This window comes from Peromyscus californicus, unplaced genomic scaffold (genome assembly GCF_007827085.1).
Source record: "Peromyscus californicus insignis strain IS unplaced genomic scaffold, ASM782708v3 Scaffold_7__1_contigs__length_154581171, whole genome shotgun sequence".
Lineage (NCBI taxonomy): Eukaryota > Metazoa > Chordata > Mammalia > Rodentia > Cricetidae > Peromyscus > Peromyscus californicus.
The window spans coordinates 148288152-148303978 of NW_026294595.1; the positions used below are offsets into that span (position 1 = coordinate 148288152).

At 45.1% G+C, this 15827-nt stretch overlaps 1 protein-coding gene across 1 annotated transcript in view; it reads right to left on the reverse strand.

The window, feature by feature from the left end:
• Positions 1-12428, reverse strand: part of Ctcfl (CCCTC-binding factor like) — a 43526-nt gene extending 31098 nt beyond the window's left edge. The window contains exon 1 of the mRNA XM_052725408.1: positions 11880-12428. Within this exon, the coding sequence (XP_052581368.1) occupies positions 11880-12428 (549 nt within the window). The remainder of the gene's footprint in view (positions 1-11879) is intronic.
• Positions 12429-15827: the final 3399 nt, after the last annotated feature.

Sequence of the window (15827 nt, forward strand, 5' to 3'; positions counted from 1 at the left end):
CTGCTGGGCAAAGAACTGATCTTGCCTGGACTGCTTGACAGTATGCTTTATAGACTGGACATACAGGACCCATGGAAAAATGACCACTATATTTTGCTAAAACAAGGCAAGATGGTCCTTCAGGTTCCTGCTTTGCAGAGGAGACTGCCAGACGTTCTACAGGACACAGAGAAGTAACTAAAAAACTCTAGGCATACAGGCTGAAGATGGATGCCCCAATGTTGCAGAGGAACTGTACAGGCAGCCAGATGTCTCTGTCATTCTAGATTTTTGGAAGTTGCTTACAATGCACTTCCTGTTTATTTAGATATTATCATGTCCTTCTGGGGTCTTCGATGGACTTGAAGACTAGATAGTTATAATTATAGTTTTCAATGGTTGATAAAAGGTAAATTAGGTATGAAACTTTAGGTTAACAAATATAGGACAGATGATAAACTATTTTCTTTAATTTTGCCAAATACAAATAGAGTAGATATTATAGCTATAATTCTTGATAACTGTTTATTATATATAATTTTACTATATTAAAGCTAAAACTTTTTTTTTTAATTTTGCAATACAATTCAGTTCTACATATCAGCCACGGATTCCCTTGTTCTCCCCCCTCCGTCCCCCCTCACCTTCCCCCCAGCCCACCCCCCATTCCCATCTCCTCCAGGGCAAAGCCTCCCCCGCGGACTGAGATCAACCTGGTAGACTCAGTCCAGGTAGGTCCAGTCCCCTCCTCCCAGGCCGAGCCAAGCGACCCTGCATAGGCCCCAGGTTTCAAACAGCCAACTCATGCAATGAGCACAGGACCCGGTCCCACTGCCTGGATGCCTCCCAAACAGATCAAGCCAATCAACTGTCTCACCCATTCAGAGGGCCTGATCCAGTTGGTGACCCCTCAGCCATTGGTTCATAGTTCATGTGTTTCCATTCGTTTGGCTATTTGTCCCTGTGCTTTTTCCAACCTTGGTCTCAACAATTCTCGCTCATATAAACCCTCCTCATTCTCGCTAATTGGACTCCCAGAGATCCACCTGGAGCCTAGCCATGGATCTCTGCATCCAGATCCCTCAGTAGTTGGATGGGGTTTCTAGCACGACAATTAGGGTGTTTGGCCATCCCATCACCAGAGTAGGTCAGTTCGGGCTGTCTGCACACCTATGAACATATAATTTTGACAAAGAAGCCAAAAGTGCACAATGGAAAAAAGAAAGCATCTTCAGCAAATGGTGCTGGCATAACTGGATATCAACATGTAGAAGACTGCAAATAGATTCATATCTGTCACCGTGCACAAAACTTAGGTCCAAGTGGATCAAGGACCTCAACATAAATCCAGCTACTCTGAACCTGCTAGAAGAGAAGGTAGGAAGTAGTCTTGAACACATTGGCATAGGAGATCACTTCCTAAATATAACACCAGTAGCACAGACACTGAGAGAAACAATCAATCAATGGGACCTCTTGAAAGCGAGAAGCTTTTGTAGAGCAAAGGATACGGTCAACAAGGCAAAGTGACAGCCTACAGAATGGGAAAAGATCTTCACCAACCCCACATCTGACAGAGGACTGATATCCAGAGTATATAAGGAACTCAAGAAATTAGACATCAAAATGCCCAACAGTCCAATTAAGAAATGGGCTATAGAACTAAACAGAGAATTCTCAACAGAGGAAACTCAAATGGCTGAAAGACATTTAAGGAATTGCTCAACATCCCTAATCATCAGGGAAATGCAAATCAAAACAACTCTGAGATACCACCTTACGCCTGTCAGAATGGCTAAGATAAAAAACACTGAAGACACCTTTTTTTTTTTTTTTTTTGAGACAGGGTTTCTCTGTGTAGTTTTGGTGCCTGTCCTGAATCTCATTCTGTAGACCACCAGGCTGGCCTTGAACTCACAGAGATCTGCCTTCCTCTGCCTCCTGAGTGCTGGGATTGAAGGCATGTGCCACCACCACCCGGTGTAAAACCTTCCTTTTTTATTAGATAGAAAAGGGGAAGTGCTGGGGGATGCCTTTCTGTCTGTGAATATATGTTGTTCCCATTGGTTAATAAACAGGCTGCTTTGGCCTATGGCAGGGCAGCTTAGAGGCAGGCAGGAAATCCAAGGAGAGAGACAGGAAAGAGAAAGGTGAAGTCTGGAGAGATGCCAGCTACTGCCGAAGGAGCAGCAAGATGCCAGCAGTCCGGTAATGCCAAGGCCACGAGGCAACTTACAGATTAATAGAAATGGGTTAATTTAAGATATAAGAGGTAGTTAGCAAGATGCCTGTCATAGGCCATACAGTTTGTAAACAATATTAAGCCTCTGGAGCCTGTCCTGGATCTCGCTCTGTCAAACAGGCTGGCCTCGAACTCACAGAGATCCGCCTGGCTCTGTGCCCTCAAGTGCTGGGATTAAAGGCTTGCACCACCACTGCCTGGCCTGAGTGATTATTTTATATGTGGCTTCAGGACCACAGGGCCATGTGGGCACCAGAGAAACCTTCTGGCTACATTTGGCGCCCGGACATGGTAGCAAGAATTTCCACCCAAAACCTGAGAAAGCTTTAAAAAAAGATTCTAAAATGGAGCTAAAAACAGCTTCCTAGTTGTGTCTCTCAGGGCCAGCCACAGCCTGCAGGCTTGACCTACAGTATGGCAGATTCCCACGCAGTACACTGTAGTGTGTAGCTGTTCCAGCTTTGACCTGGAAGTAATACCCCCAGTGAGGCTTCCAGTAACTGTCACGCCTACCTATGACCTGCCCGAGGCAGGGCCGAGACAGGAGCCCTTAAGACCCGAGATCCAGATATACAGGCGCTCTTGGTTCTTGGTGATCCTGGATGATAGACTGAGCAAAGTTCTCCAGAGAACACCGCTGGACTGCACTTCACCTCTCCTGGATCCTGTAACCTATACCTTTACTTGTTGTAAGTTACCCCAAAATAAACCTCCCTTTTAACTACGTGGAGTTGCCTTAATAACCCACCAATAGTACACAGAGATATCTCCAAGCCATACAGCACACTGAGTGGTGAATTTAGCTTTTGCTAGTACAGAAAAAAGAAAAAAAAAAAGGGTTTCTGGGCTATTATGTTGCTTGTTGGAGACACAGACTCACTGCTTTCCAGAGGCTGACAGTGAGCATGGCCTCTCAGAGTTGGCAGGAGGGTACCTCCACCATGTTGGGAAGCTGAGATGGGCTGCCGCTTCAGTCCTAAACCTCGCTGCAGTTTAAAAGCAATGATCAGGAAAAAGGATTATAGATACACAAAAGACAGATTCAGATGGAATAAACCTCTAAATGGCTTACATTATGTATAAAAAGATGTATAAAGGCTTGGAAGAGGAGAGGAAAAGCAGGCTAGGACAGTTATATAAAGATGCAGATAGCTTTAAAAAATAAAGTATTTAAAGAGACAATAAGAATAATATAAAAGTTTAGGTCCACAAAAAGATGAAAATTACACAAAGAATCTGGATACTGCAGATTATTATATTGTCTTTGGGATTTTTTAACTGCAGAAAGATATTTGATTGTAAAGGCTGCTGAGTTAAACCAATATATATATACCTTTAAAGGTATCTTGACTTCAAAATATGTGTCTAAGGATACGTTGCTTTGGAAAAGAGGTTCTGCTTTTGTTTCCACAGAAGATGAGAACCTGTGGATTGCTTCTAGGCTCATATGGTTTGATCAGCCAAGAACCGCCTGAAAGGTCTCTGATGACACCATGGGCCCAGATGATCCAACATCCAAAATCAGCTTCAAGGCGACTGGCTGAGATGATCCCATCCTCACAGACTACTCCAGCCAAGATTTAAACTATAATTCTTAATTTTCTTAGGCTCCCCATAGGATTACCAGCACCCCAAATCAGCAGGAAATAGTTAGGAGTAGTTAACACCCAAATTCCCAAAATATTGTTTATAAGTGTTGTATTTTTATTTAAAAGGGTTGATTATAAATGCAATCTCTTTCTAAAGAAGAAAAAGGGGATATTATAGATATGATAGGATGAAAGGGTAAGTTATTGGATCTACTTTTATTATTTATTTATTTATTTATTTTTGGGTTTTTTGAGACAGGGTTTCTCTGTGTAGTTTTGGAACCTGTCCTGGATCTTGCACTGTAGACCAGGCTGACCTTGAACTCACAGAGATCCGCCTGCCTCTGCCTCCCGAGTGCTGGGATTAAAGGCGTGCGCCACCACCGCCTGGCTTTGAATCTACTTTTAAAGAACAACTTGTTTAAAATGTTTTACACTGCTGTAGATTTTAGTTTATTACAAATTTAAAGTTAATTTTGTTATACTGTATGTATATTTCTACTCTTGTTTAAGGGTATTATGTTTATGGCAGCTCATTTAAAATTTGTAATGTATAATTAAGAAATACAGATTAGCTGGGCTAGGATAATCAAACTTACAGTCATGTTAGTTAAGTTTTGCAGGCATATAAAGATATATTGCAATTAGGTAAGTAATCTTCAAACACTTCAAAGGACTTACAGAATATGGCACTCAAATTGTTTTAAAAAACTTAGACTCTTCTAGACAGTGAGTCATGTCTGTTCCTGGGCAGCACCAATTTACTTCAAAGAAGAAGATGGGCATTGAAGACATTCCATATGGAATTTATCTTTTTCTTGGCACAAAATGGCCTGCTGGGCAAAGAACTGATCTTGCCTGGACTGCTTGACAGTATGCTTTATAGACTGGACATACAGGACCCATGGAAAAATGACCACTATATTTTGCTAAAACAAGGCAAGATGGTCCCTTCAGGTTCCTGCTTTGCAGAGGAGACTGCCAGACGTTCTACAGGACACAGAGAAGTAACTAAAAAAACTCTAGGCATACAGGCTGAAGATGGATGCCCCAATTGTTGCAGAGGAACTGTACAGGCAGCCAGATGTCTCTGTCATTCTAGATTTTTGGAAGTTGCTTACAATGCACTTCCTGTTTATTTAGATATTATCATGTCCTTCTGGGGTCTTCGATGGACTTGAAGACTAGATAGTTATAATTATAGTTTTCAATGGTTGATAAAAGGTAAATTAGGTATGAAACTTTAGGTTAACAAATATAGGGACAGATGATAAACTATTTTCTTTAAATTTGCCAAATACAAATAGAGTAGATATTATAGCTATAATTCTTGATAACTGTTTATTATATATAATTTTACTATATTAAAGCTAAAACTTTTTTTTATTTAATTTTGCAATACAATTCAGTTCTACATATCAGCCACGGATTCCCTTGTTTCTCCCCCCTCCGTCCCCCCCTCACCTTCCCCACCAGCCCACCCCCCATTCCCCATCTCCTCCAGGGCAAAGCCTCCCCCGCGGACTGAGATCAACCTGGTAGACTCAGTCCAGGTAGGTCCAGTCCCCTCCTCCCAGGCCGAGCCAAGCGACCCTGCATAGGCCCCAGGTTTTCAAACAGCCAAACTCATGCAATGAGCACAGGAACCCGGTCCCCACTGCCTGGATGCCTCCCAAACAGATCAAGCCAATCAACTGTCTCACCCATTCAGAGGGCCTGATCCAGTTGGTGACCCCTCAGCCATTGGTTCATAGTTCATGTGTTTCCATTCGTTTGGCTATTTGTCCCTGTGCTTTTTCCAACCTTGGTCTCAACAATTCTCGCTCATATAAACCCTCCTCATTCTCGCTAATTGGACTCCCAGAGATCCACCTGGAGCCTAGCCATGGATCTCTGCATCCAGATCCCTCAGTAGTTGGATGGGGGTTTCTAGCACGACAATTAGGGTGTTTGGCCATCCCATCACCAGAGTAGGTCAGTTCGGGCTGTCCTGCACACCTATGAACATATAATTTTTGACAAAGAAAGCCATAAAGTGCACAATGGAAAAAAGAAAGCATCTTCAGCAAATGGTGCTGGCATAACTGGATATCAACATGTAGAAGACTGCAAATAGATTCATATCTGTCACCGTGCACAAAACTTAGGTCCAAGTGGATCAAGGACCTCACAACATAAATCCAGCTACTCTGAACCTGCTAGAAGAGAAGGTAGGAAGTAGTCTTGAACACATTGGCATAGGGAGATCACTTCCTAAATATAACACCAGTAGCACAGACACTGAGAGAAACAATCAATCAATGGGGACCTCTTGAAAGCGAAGAAGCTTTTGTAGAGCAAAGGATACGGTCAACAAGGCAAAGTGACAGCCTACAGAATGGGAAAAGATCTTCACCAACCCCCACATCTGACAGAGGACTGATATCCAGAGTATATAAGGAACTCAAGAAATTAGACATCAAAATGCCCCAACAGTCCAATTAAGAAATGGGCTATAGAACTAAACAGAGAATTCTCAACAGAGGAAACTCAAATGGCTGAAAGACATTTAAGGAATTGCTCAACATCCCTAATCATCAGGGAAATGCAAATCAAAACAACTCTGAGATACCACCTTACGCCTGTCAGAATGGCTAAGATAAAAAACACTGAAGACACCTTTTTTTTTTTTTTTTTTTGAGACAGGGTTTCTCTGTGTAGTTTTGGTGCCTGTCCTGAATCTCATTCTGTAGACCACCAGGCTGGCCTTGAACTCACAGAGATCTGCCTTCCTCTGCCTCCTGAGTGCTGGGATTGAAGGCATGTGCCACCACCACCCGGTGTAAAACCTTCCTTTTTTATTAGATAGAAAAGGGGAAGTGCTGGGGGATGCCTTTCTGTCTGTGAATATATGTTGTTCCCATTGGTTAATAAACAGGCTGCTTTGGCCTATGGCAGGGCAGCTTAGAGGCAGGCAGGAAATCCAAGGAGAGAGACAGGAAAGAGAAAGGTGAAGTCTGGAGAGATGCCAGCTACTGCCGAAGGAGCAGCAAGATGCCAGCAGTCCGGTAATGCCAAGGCCACGAGGCAACTTACAGATTAATAGAAATGGGTTAATTTAAGATATAAGAGGTAGTTAGCAAGATGCCTGTCATAGGCCATACAGTTTGTAAACAATATTAAGCCTCTGGAGCCTGTCCTGGATCTCGCTCTGTCAAACAGGCTGGCCTCGAACTCACAGAGATCCGCCTGGCTCTGTGCCCTCAAGTGCTGGGATTAAAGGCTTGCACCACCACTGCCTGGCCTGAGTGATTATTTTATATGTGGCTTCAGGACCACAGGGCCATGTGGGACCAGAGAAACCTTCTGGCTACATTTGGCGCCCGGACATGGTAGCAAGAATTTCCACCCAAAACCTGAGAAAGCTTTAAAAAAAGATTCTAAAATGGAGCTAAAAACAGCTTCCTAGTTGTGTCTCTCAGGCCAGCCACAGCCTGCAGGCTTGACCTACAGTATGGCAGATTCCCACGCAGTACACTGTAGTGTGTAGCTGTTCCAGCTTTGACCTGGAAGTAATACCCCCAGTGAGGCTTCCAGTAACTGTCACGCCTACCTATGACCTGCCCGAGGCAGGGCCGAGACAGGAGCCCTTAAGACCCGAGATCCAGATATACAGGCGCTCTTGGTTCTTGGTGATCCTGGATGATAGACTGAGCAAAGTTCTCCAGAGAACACCGCTGGACTGCACTTCACCTCTCCTGGATCCTGTAACCTATACCTTTACTTGTTGTAAGTTACCCCAAAATAAACCTCCCTTTTAACTACGTGGAGTTGCCTTAATAAACCCACCAATAGTACACAGAGATATCTCCAAGCCATACAGCACACTGAGTGGTGAATTTAGCTTTTGCTAGTACAGAAAAAAGAAAAAAAAAAAAGGTTTCTGGGCTATATGTTGCTTGTTGGAGACACAGACTCACTGCTTTCCAGAGCTGACAGTGAGCATGGCTCTCAGAGTTGGCAGGAGGTACCTCCACCATGTTGGGAAGCTGAGATGGGCTGCCGCTTCAGTCCTAACCACGCTGCAGTTTAAAGCAATGATCAGAAAAGGATTATAGATACACAAAAGACAGATTCAGATGGAATAAACCTCTAAATGGCTTACATTATGTATAAAAATGTATATAGGCTTGGAAGAGAGAGGAAAAGCAGGCTAGACAGTTATATAAAGAAGCAGATAGCTTTAAAAAATAAAGTATTTAAAGAGACAATAAGAATAATATAAAAGTTAGGCCACAAAAAGATGAAAATTACACAAAGAATCTGGATACTGCAGATTATTATATTGTCTTTGGGATTTTTAACTGCAGAAAGATATTTGATTGTAAAGGCTGCTGAGTTAAACCAATATATATATACTTTAAAGGTATCTTGACTTCAAAATTTGTGTCTAAGGATACGTTGCTTTGGAAAAGAGGTTCTGCTTTTGTTTCCACAGAAGATGAGAACCTGTGGATTGCTTCTAGGCTCATATGGTTTGATCAGCCAAGAACCCCTGAAAGGTCTCTGATGACACCATGGCCCAGATGATCCAACATCCAAAATCAGCTTCAAGGCGACTGGCTGAGATGATCCATCCTCACAGACTACTCCAGCCAAGATTTAACTATAATTCTTAATTTTCTTAGGCTCCCCATAGGATTACCAGCACCCCAAATCAGCAGGAAATAGTAGGAGAAGTTACACCCAAATTCCCAAAATATTGTTTATAAGTGTTTATTTTTATTTAAAAGGGTTGATTATAAATGCAATCTCTTTCTAAAGAAGAAAAGGGGATATTATAGATATGATAGGATGAAAGGGTAAGTTATTGGATCTACTTTTATTATTTATTTATTTATTTATTTTTGGGTTTTTTGAGACAGGGTTTCTCTGTGTAGTTTTGGAACCTGTCCTGGATCTTGCACTGTAGACCAGGCTGACCTTGAACTCACAGAGATCCGCCTGCCTCTGCCTCCCGAGTGCTGGGATTAAAGGCGTGCGCCACCACCGCCTGGCTTTGAATCTACTTTTAAAGAACAACTTGTTTAAAATGTTTTACACTGCTGTAGATTTTAGTTTATTACAAATTTAAAGTTAATTTTGTTATACTGTATGTATATTTCTACTCTTGTTTAAGGTATTATGTTTATGCAGCTCATTTAAAATTGTAATGTATAATTAAGAAATACAGATTAGCTGGGCTAGGATAATCAAACTTACAGTCATGTTAGTTAAGTTTTGCAGGCATATAAAGATATATTGCAATTAGGTAAGTAATCTTCAAACACTTCAAAGACTTACAGAATATGGCACTCAAATTGTTTTAAAAACTTAGACTCTTCTAGACAGTGAGACATGTCTGTTCCTGGCAGCACCAATTTACTTCAAAGAAGAAGATGGGCATTGAAGACATTCCATATGGAATTTATCTTTTTCTTGGCACAAAATGGCCTGCTGGGCAAAGAACTGATCTTGCCTGGACTGCTTGACAGTATGCTTTATAGACTGGACATACAGGACCCATGGAAAAATGACCACTATATTTTGCTAAAACAAGGCAAGATGGTCCTTCAGGTTCCTGCTTTGCAGAGGAGACTGCCAGACGTTCTACAGGACACAGAGAAGTAACTAAAAAACTCTAGGCATACAGGCTGAAGATGGATGCCCCAATGTTGCAGAGGAACTGTACAGGCAGCCAGATGTCTCTGTCATTCTAGATTTTTGGAAGTTGCTTACAATGCACTTCCTGTTTATTTAGATATTATCATGTCCTTCTGGGGTCTTCGATGGACTTGAAGACTAGATAGTTATAATTATAGTTTTCAATGGTTGATAAAAGGTAAATTAGGTATGAAACTTTAGGTTAACAAATATAGGACAGATGATAAACTATTTTCTTTAATTTTGCCAAATACAAATAGAGTAGATATTATAGCTATAATTCTTGATAACTGTTTATTATATATAATTTTACTATATTAAAGCTAAAACTTTTTTTTTTTAATTTTGCAATACAATTCAGTTCTACATATCAGCCACGGATTCCCTTGTTCTCCCCCCTCCGTCCCCCCTCACCTTCCCCCCAGCCCACCCCCCATTCCCATCTCCTCCAGGGCAAAGCCTCCCCCGCGGACTGAGATCAACCTGGTAGACTCAGTCCAGGTAGGTCCAGTCCCCTCCTCCCAGGCCGAGCCAAGCGACCCTGCATAGGCCCCAGGTTTCAAACAGCCAACTCATGCAATGAGCACAGGACCCGGTCCCACTGCCTGGATGCCTCCCAAACAGATCAAGCCAATCAACTGTCTCACCCATTCAGAGGGCCTGATCCAGTTGGTGACCCCTCAGCCATTGGTTCATAGTTCATGTGTTTCCATTCGTTTGGCTATTTGTCCCTGTGCTTTTTCCAACCTTGGTCTCAACAATTCTCGCTCATATAAACCCTCCTCATTCTCGCTAATTGGACTCCCAGAGATCCACCTGGAGCCTAGCCATGGATCTCTGCATCCAGATCCCTCAGTAGTTGGATGGGGTTTCTAGCACGACAATTAGGGTGTTTGGCCATCCCATCACCAGAGTAGGTCAGTTCGGGCTGTCTGCACACCTATGAACATATAATTTTTGACAAAGAAGCCAAAAGTGCACAATGGAAAAAAGAAAGCATCTTCAGCAAATGGTGCTGGCATAACTGGATATCAACATGTAGAAGACTGCAAATAGATTCATATCTGTCACCGTGCACAAAACTTAGGTCCAAGTGGATCAAGGACCTCAACATAAATCCAGCTACTCTGAACCTGCTAGAAGAGAAGGTAGGAAGTAGTCTTGAACACATTGGCATAGGAGATCACTTCCTAAATATAACACCAGTAGCACAGACACTGAGAGAAACAATCAATCAATGGGACCTCTTGAAAGCGAGAAGCTTTTGTAGAGCAAAGGATACGGTCAACAAGGCAAAGTGACAGCCTACAGAATGGGAAAAGATCTTCACCAACCCCACATCTGACAGAGGACTGATATCCAGAGTATATAAGGAACTCAAGAAATTAGACATCAAAATGCCCAACAGTCCAATTAAGAAATGGGCTATAGAACTAAACAGAGAATTCTCAACAGAGGAAACTCAAATGGCTGAAAGACATTTAAGGAATTGCTCAACATCCCTAATCATCAGGGAAATGCAAATCAAAACAACTCTGAGATACCACCTTACGCCTGTCAGAATGGCTAAGATAAAAAACACTGAAGACACCTTTTTTTTTTTTTTTTTTTGAGACAGGGTTTCTCTGTGTAGTTTTGGTGCCTGTCCTGAATCTCATTCTGTAGACCACCAGGCTGGCCTTGAACTCACAGAGATCTGCCTTCCTCTGCCTCCTGAGTGCTGGGATTGAAGGCATGTGCCACCACCACCCGGTGTAAAACCTTCCTTTTTTATTAGATAGAAAAGGGGAAGTGCTGGGGGATGCCTTTCTGTCTGTGAATATATGTTGTTCCCATTGGTTAATAAACAGGCTGCTTTGGCCTATGGCAGGGCAGCTTAGAGGCAGGCAGGAAATCCAAGGAGAGAGACAGGAAAGAGAAAGGTGAAGTCTGGAGAGATGCCAGCTACTGCCGAAGGAGCAGCAAGATGCCAGCAGTCCGGTAATGCCAAGGCCACGAGGCAACTTACAGATTAACAGAAATGGGTTAATTTAAGATATAAGAGGTAGTTAGCAAGAAGCCTGCCATAGGCCATACAGTTTGTAAACAATATTAAGCCTCTGAGTGATTATTTTATAAGTGGCTATGGGACCTGGGGGGCCAGGCAGGACCAGAGAAAACTTCCAGCTACATATGTGTGTTTATACGTGGTAAGGTTCATATGTGTGTGTGTGTGTGTGTGTGTGTGTGTAATATATATGGTAAGGTTTCTCATTATTTTTACTGTGCTTTATTTTCCAACTTCAAAATATCTTGTCCATACATACCACATAAAACCTCGATCTAAGAAAAAACAGTTTTACTTTCCTCTCTCCTATGAGGCATCGGTTTGTAAGAATGAACCATACCTTGGTCAGGGCTGTGCTTTCACCCAAGTTTGGCGTCAATTCTCGGTCCTCCTCAGCCACCGGCGCGCTGTCCCGCAGCAGGTGAAAATGCATCAGCTCCACCTCCTCAGGTGGGAACAGCGCTTCTGGGATGCTGATGGCCACACAGTGCTGAAGGCTGGGTTGGGGCTCTTGTTCCAGCCACAGCACAGAAGGCAATGTCAGTAAGCTTTCTGCCTGTGGCACCATCACTGGAAACTCCTCCGAGTGTGGCACACTCAGCCATCCCAGCCCCTGGAGGTGCACTTCCTGGGAGGTCAGGTGCACAGCCTGCAGGGTCAGGATCCGCCTGTCAGTCTCCACCGGGACCCACAAAGGCAGCTCAGGCTGATCTTTCTGGGGCCCGGCACCCTGAAGCTGGCAGGGCTCGGCCTCCACCTCGACAGTACCCTCCTGGGCTTCCATTCTTTGTACCCCACCCTCCTCCTTTTCCGGGTCTCCAGGTTTCAACTTCTGCTCTTTGATTTGGGTGAAGTGTTCAGAAGAGACAGGGACCTCAGCGGCTGCCATGGTAATGTCCCCTGACGGAAAGAGAGCATGCAATCTTTTATGGGGTGCAGAGGGGCTGAGGCCTAGCAGACACGGGCTTTCATCAAGGTGCAAAAGACAGAGCCAACATTCTAGGCCAGTCTGGGCTCTGTAGTGAGACCATGTCTCAACATCCCTCCACCCCCCGCAAAAGTCTCTAGCGGGGCTTAAGCGACAACAGGCAACAGTCCAACATTATAAGTCCCAGGCTGGGTGCACAAAGGTGAAGGGTGGTGGTCTGAGCTGGCATGGCCAAGGGCTGGGCAAAACCCGGGTCAGCGCACAGGTCTCCAAAGGCTCACCCACTCCCCAACCTGGTGCAACACTCGAGGTCTGCAGGGCAGAGCAACCTCTCTTTGGACCTCGAGGCTCTCGGCAGCCATGTGCACACGGCCCATCTGGCTCCATGCCCACCACCCACGCTCGCGCCTGCCCGTCCTGCTCCGGCTTGCCTCACCCCACCCCATCCCACCCATACCCATGCCCCCTGGTGCTCCCCAGGAGGCCTAGGCACTCCGCAGCCTTACCACGGAGGCGGAGCCTGCGTGGCTGCCGCCTTGTCACCTCGTGCTATGCGGCTCTTCGTGCGCAGCCACTGCCACCACCCTCCCCGAAGCAGGCCGTGTGCATGCGCGGGCGGGAAAGGGGTGGAGCCTAGGAGAGGGAGAGCGTGGAAATGAGCAAGTGGAGTAAGGGGGCACAGGACGCCAAGGGGGCGCTGGAGTCCCGGGGGGGGGGGGTGATGGGCAGAGAGGGAGAGGTGGAGTCCTGAGGGGGGCGCTGGAGTCCCGGGGGGGGAGGTGATGGACAGAGAGGGAGAGGTGGAGTCCTGAGGGGGGCGCTGGAGTCCCGGGGGGGTGATGGACAGAGAGGGAGAGGTGGAGTCCTGAGGGGGGCGCTGGAGTCCCCGGGGTGGGGGGGGGAGGTGATGGACAGAGAGGGAGAGGGCGCTCAAGTCCTGAGGGGGGGCGCTGGAGAGCTGGAGGGTGATGATAAATAGCCTCCTGCTGAAGCCTAGGGTGTGAGGATGAACGGGAGGAGGGTCTGAAGGGGCTGCTGGAGGCATGGCAGGTGGAGGTGGAAGAGGGGTCTAGAGGGAGAGCTGAAGCAAGTGAGAAAGAAGTGGAGGGAACCGACCTGGAGACTGTGGGAAGACCATCAGAGAGCTGAAGAGGAAGGTCCTAGGAGAGGCAGAGGCGCGCGCCGCGCGCGCGTGTGTGTGTGTGTGTGTGTGTGTGTGTGTGTGTGTAGGGTGCTGGGTGCTGGGTGGTGGAATGGGGCTTGAGGGGGGGAGGTTTGCATTGTAAAATGGAGGGCCACAAACCATGTGAGCACAGGGGTGGTAAAGGAGCTGTGGGGGGAGAGGGACCAGGGGGGCCAGAGGGAGCAGGACGGAAACAAGAACATTCTGTTGAAATTTTGGAACATTGGAAGGTTGTAAAACATACCTTAAAAAAAAATCAAATGTGGGTCTCTAAGGTGTTGTCTTCAGACTTGTGTTTATCTTCAACCTAACTGCAGCCTTTACTCAGCAGCTCGGGTGCCACCAGATGAGTGGAGGCAGGGCAGGGGTGCCAGGATGGAAGGCAGGAGGACCGGACCTCTGCGGGACTGTAGGTCTCTTCCAGCTCTCCCCGCTTGATAATGTTCTCAACAGGAGCATCCTTTGTGGGCAGTGAAGTGGGTGGAGAAGAGTGGAAATTGGGGGACAGTGGAAAACCAGAAGGTCAGAAGGACACTCTTCCCTGGGAGCCCTCCCACTCTCCGGAGTTCCTTGTTTTTCCACAACCAGGTGTTTGTTTTGCCTCTTTAAAGGTACGGCTTATAGCTCTCAGCATTTAGCACATTTCAAAAGTGTAACGTAATCTTGTTTGCTAGTTGTGAATAAACACATTTATGTGTTGGGGTAAGTCTCGGAGGAGAGCACACAGTTTGAGGAACAGCCTTCTAAAAAAAGTGACCTTGCGTTTTCATGCAGTCTTGATTCGAACCACGGTGTGGATCTCCCTCCTACCTGTACATGGGATTTTTCGATGTCCACCCTTCTCTGTCCTAGCCTTTTCTCCCCACACGTTCTCATAGCTATTTCTCTCTTATTTGCATATAGTATATACTCAGATTTTTTATTTCAATAGTGCAACAGATGGAACTCAAGTCAGTTCTAACAGAAACTCTCACACCATTCATGAGTTAGATCCTTGGGCCACTGGCTTTCTCCTCATATCTGAGATTTCTGTGTGTGTGTGTGTGTGTGTGTGTGTGTGTGTGTGTGTGTGTGTGTGTGAGAGAGAGAGAGAGAGAGAGAGAGAGAGAGAGAGAGAGAGAGAGAGAGAGAGAGAGAGAGCGTGAGCGAGCGAGCTGGGATTGAGCTGGGAAGATAAATATTTGGAGGTCCTTGTGAAAACAGTGCTATAATAACTTTTATTTTAAAAAAGATATATTTATTATGTATGCAGTGTTCTGCCTTTATGTATGCCTGCAGGCCAGAAGAGGGCATCAGATCTCATTACAGATGGTTGTGAGCCACCATGTGGGTGCTGGGAATTGAACTCAGGACCTTTGGAAGAGCAGCCAGTGCTCTTAACCTCTGAGTCATCTCTCCAGCCACTACAATTTTAAAAATTACTTAAATGACATTTTTCTGCTTGAGCAATAACCCCCTTCCAGTATCTTCGTGGGTAATTTTGCAGCTGGGGGATTTTCTCGGGATATATATTATAGATTGATGTTGGAAAATTTCTAAAGCTCCCCACTGAACCTCTTTCTCCTGTGTTTTGAGATGGTCGCCCAGGCTGGCAAGCCTGGGACCCACTATGTAGTCCAGGCTGAACTAGTTTTTCTTTTCATTCTTCCTATTTTTTTTAATATCCTCAAGGTTTATAAATTTTTATTTATTTATTATTTTTAGGGCCTTTTTTTGTTTGTTTGTTTGTTTTCGAGACAGGGCTTCTCTGTGTAGTTTTTGGTGCCTGTCCTGGATCTTGCTCTGTAGCCCAGGCTGGCCTCGAACTCACAGAGATCCACCTGGCTCTGCCTCTCAAGTGCTGGGATTAAAGGCGTGCGCCACTGCCACCCAGCTATTTATTTATTTATTTTAAGACAGGGTCTCCTAGTGGAGGGAAGGGCCTGCAGTAACCTCTTCCTTTCTCCCTGTGGTTCACTCAGGGTTTACTCCTTGTCTGTTTATTGTTTTGAGACAGTCTCATGTAGCCCAGGCTGGCCTAAAGTACTAATCCTGCTTCAATCTCCCTGGTTCCAGAAAACTCACATTTTTGAGGTCCTAGGGCAATGGAACCCAGGTACCAGTTCATGCTAAGCAAATGGTCCACCAGTGAGCTATGCCCAAAGCTGATTTGTTTTCTTTTCAGCTGGCTCTTGCTA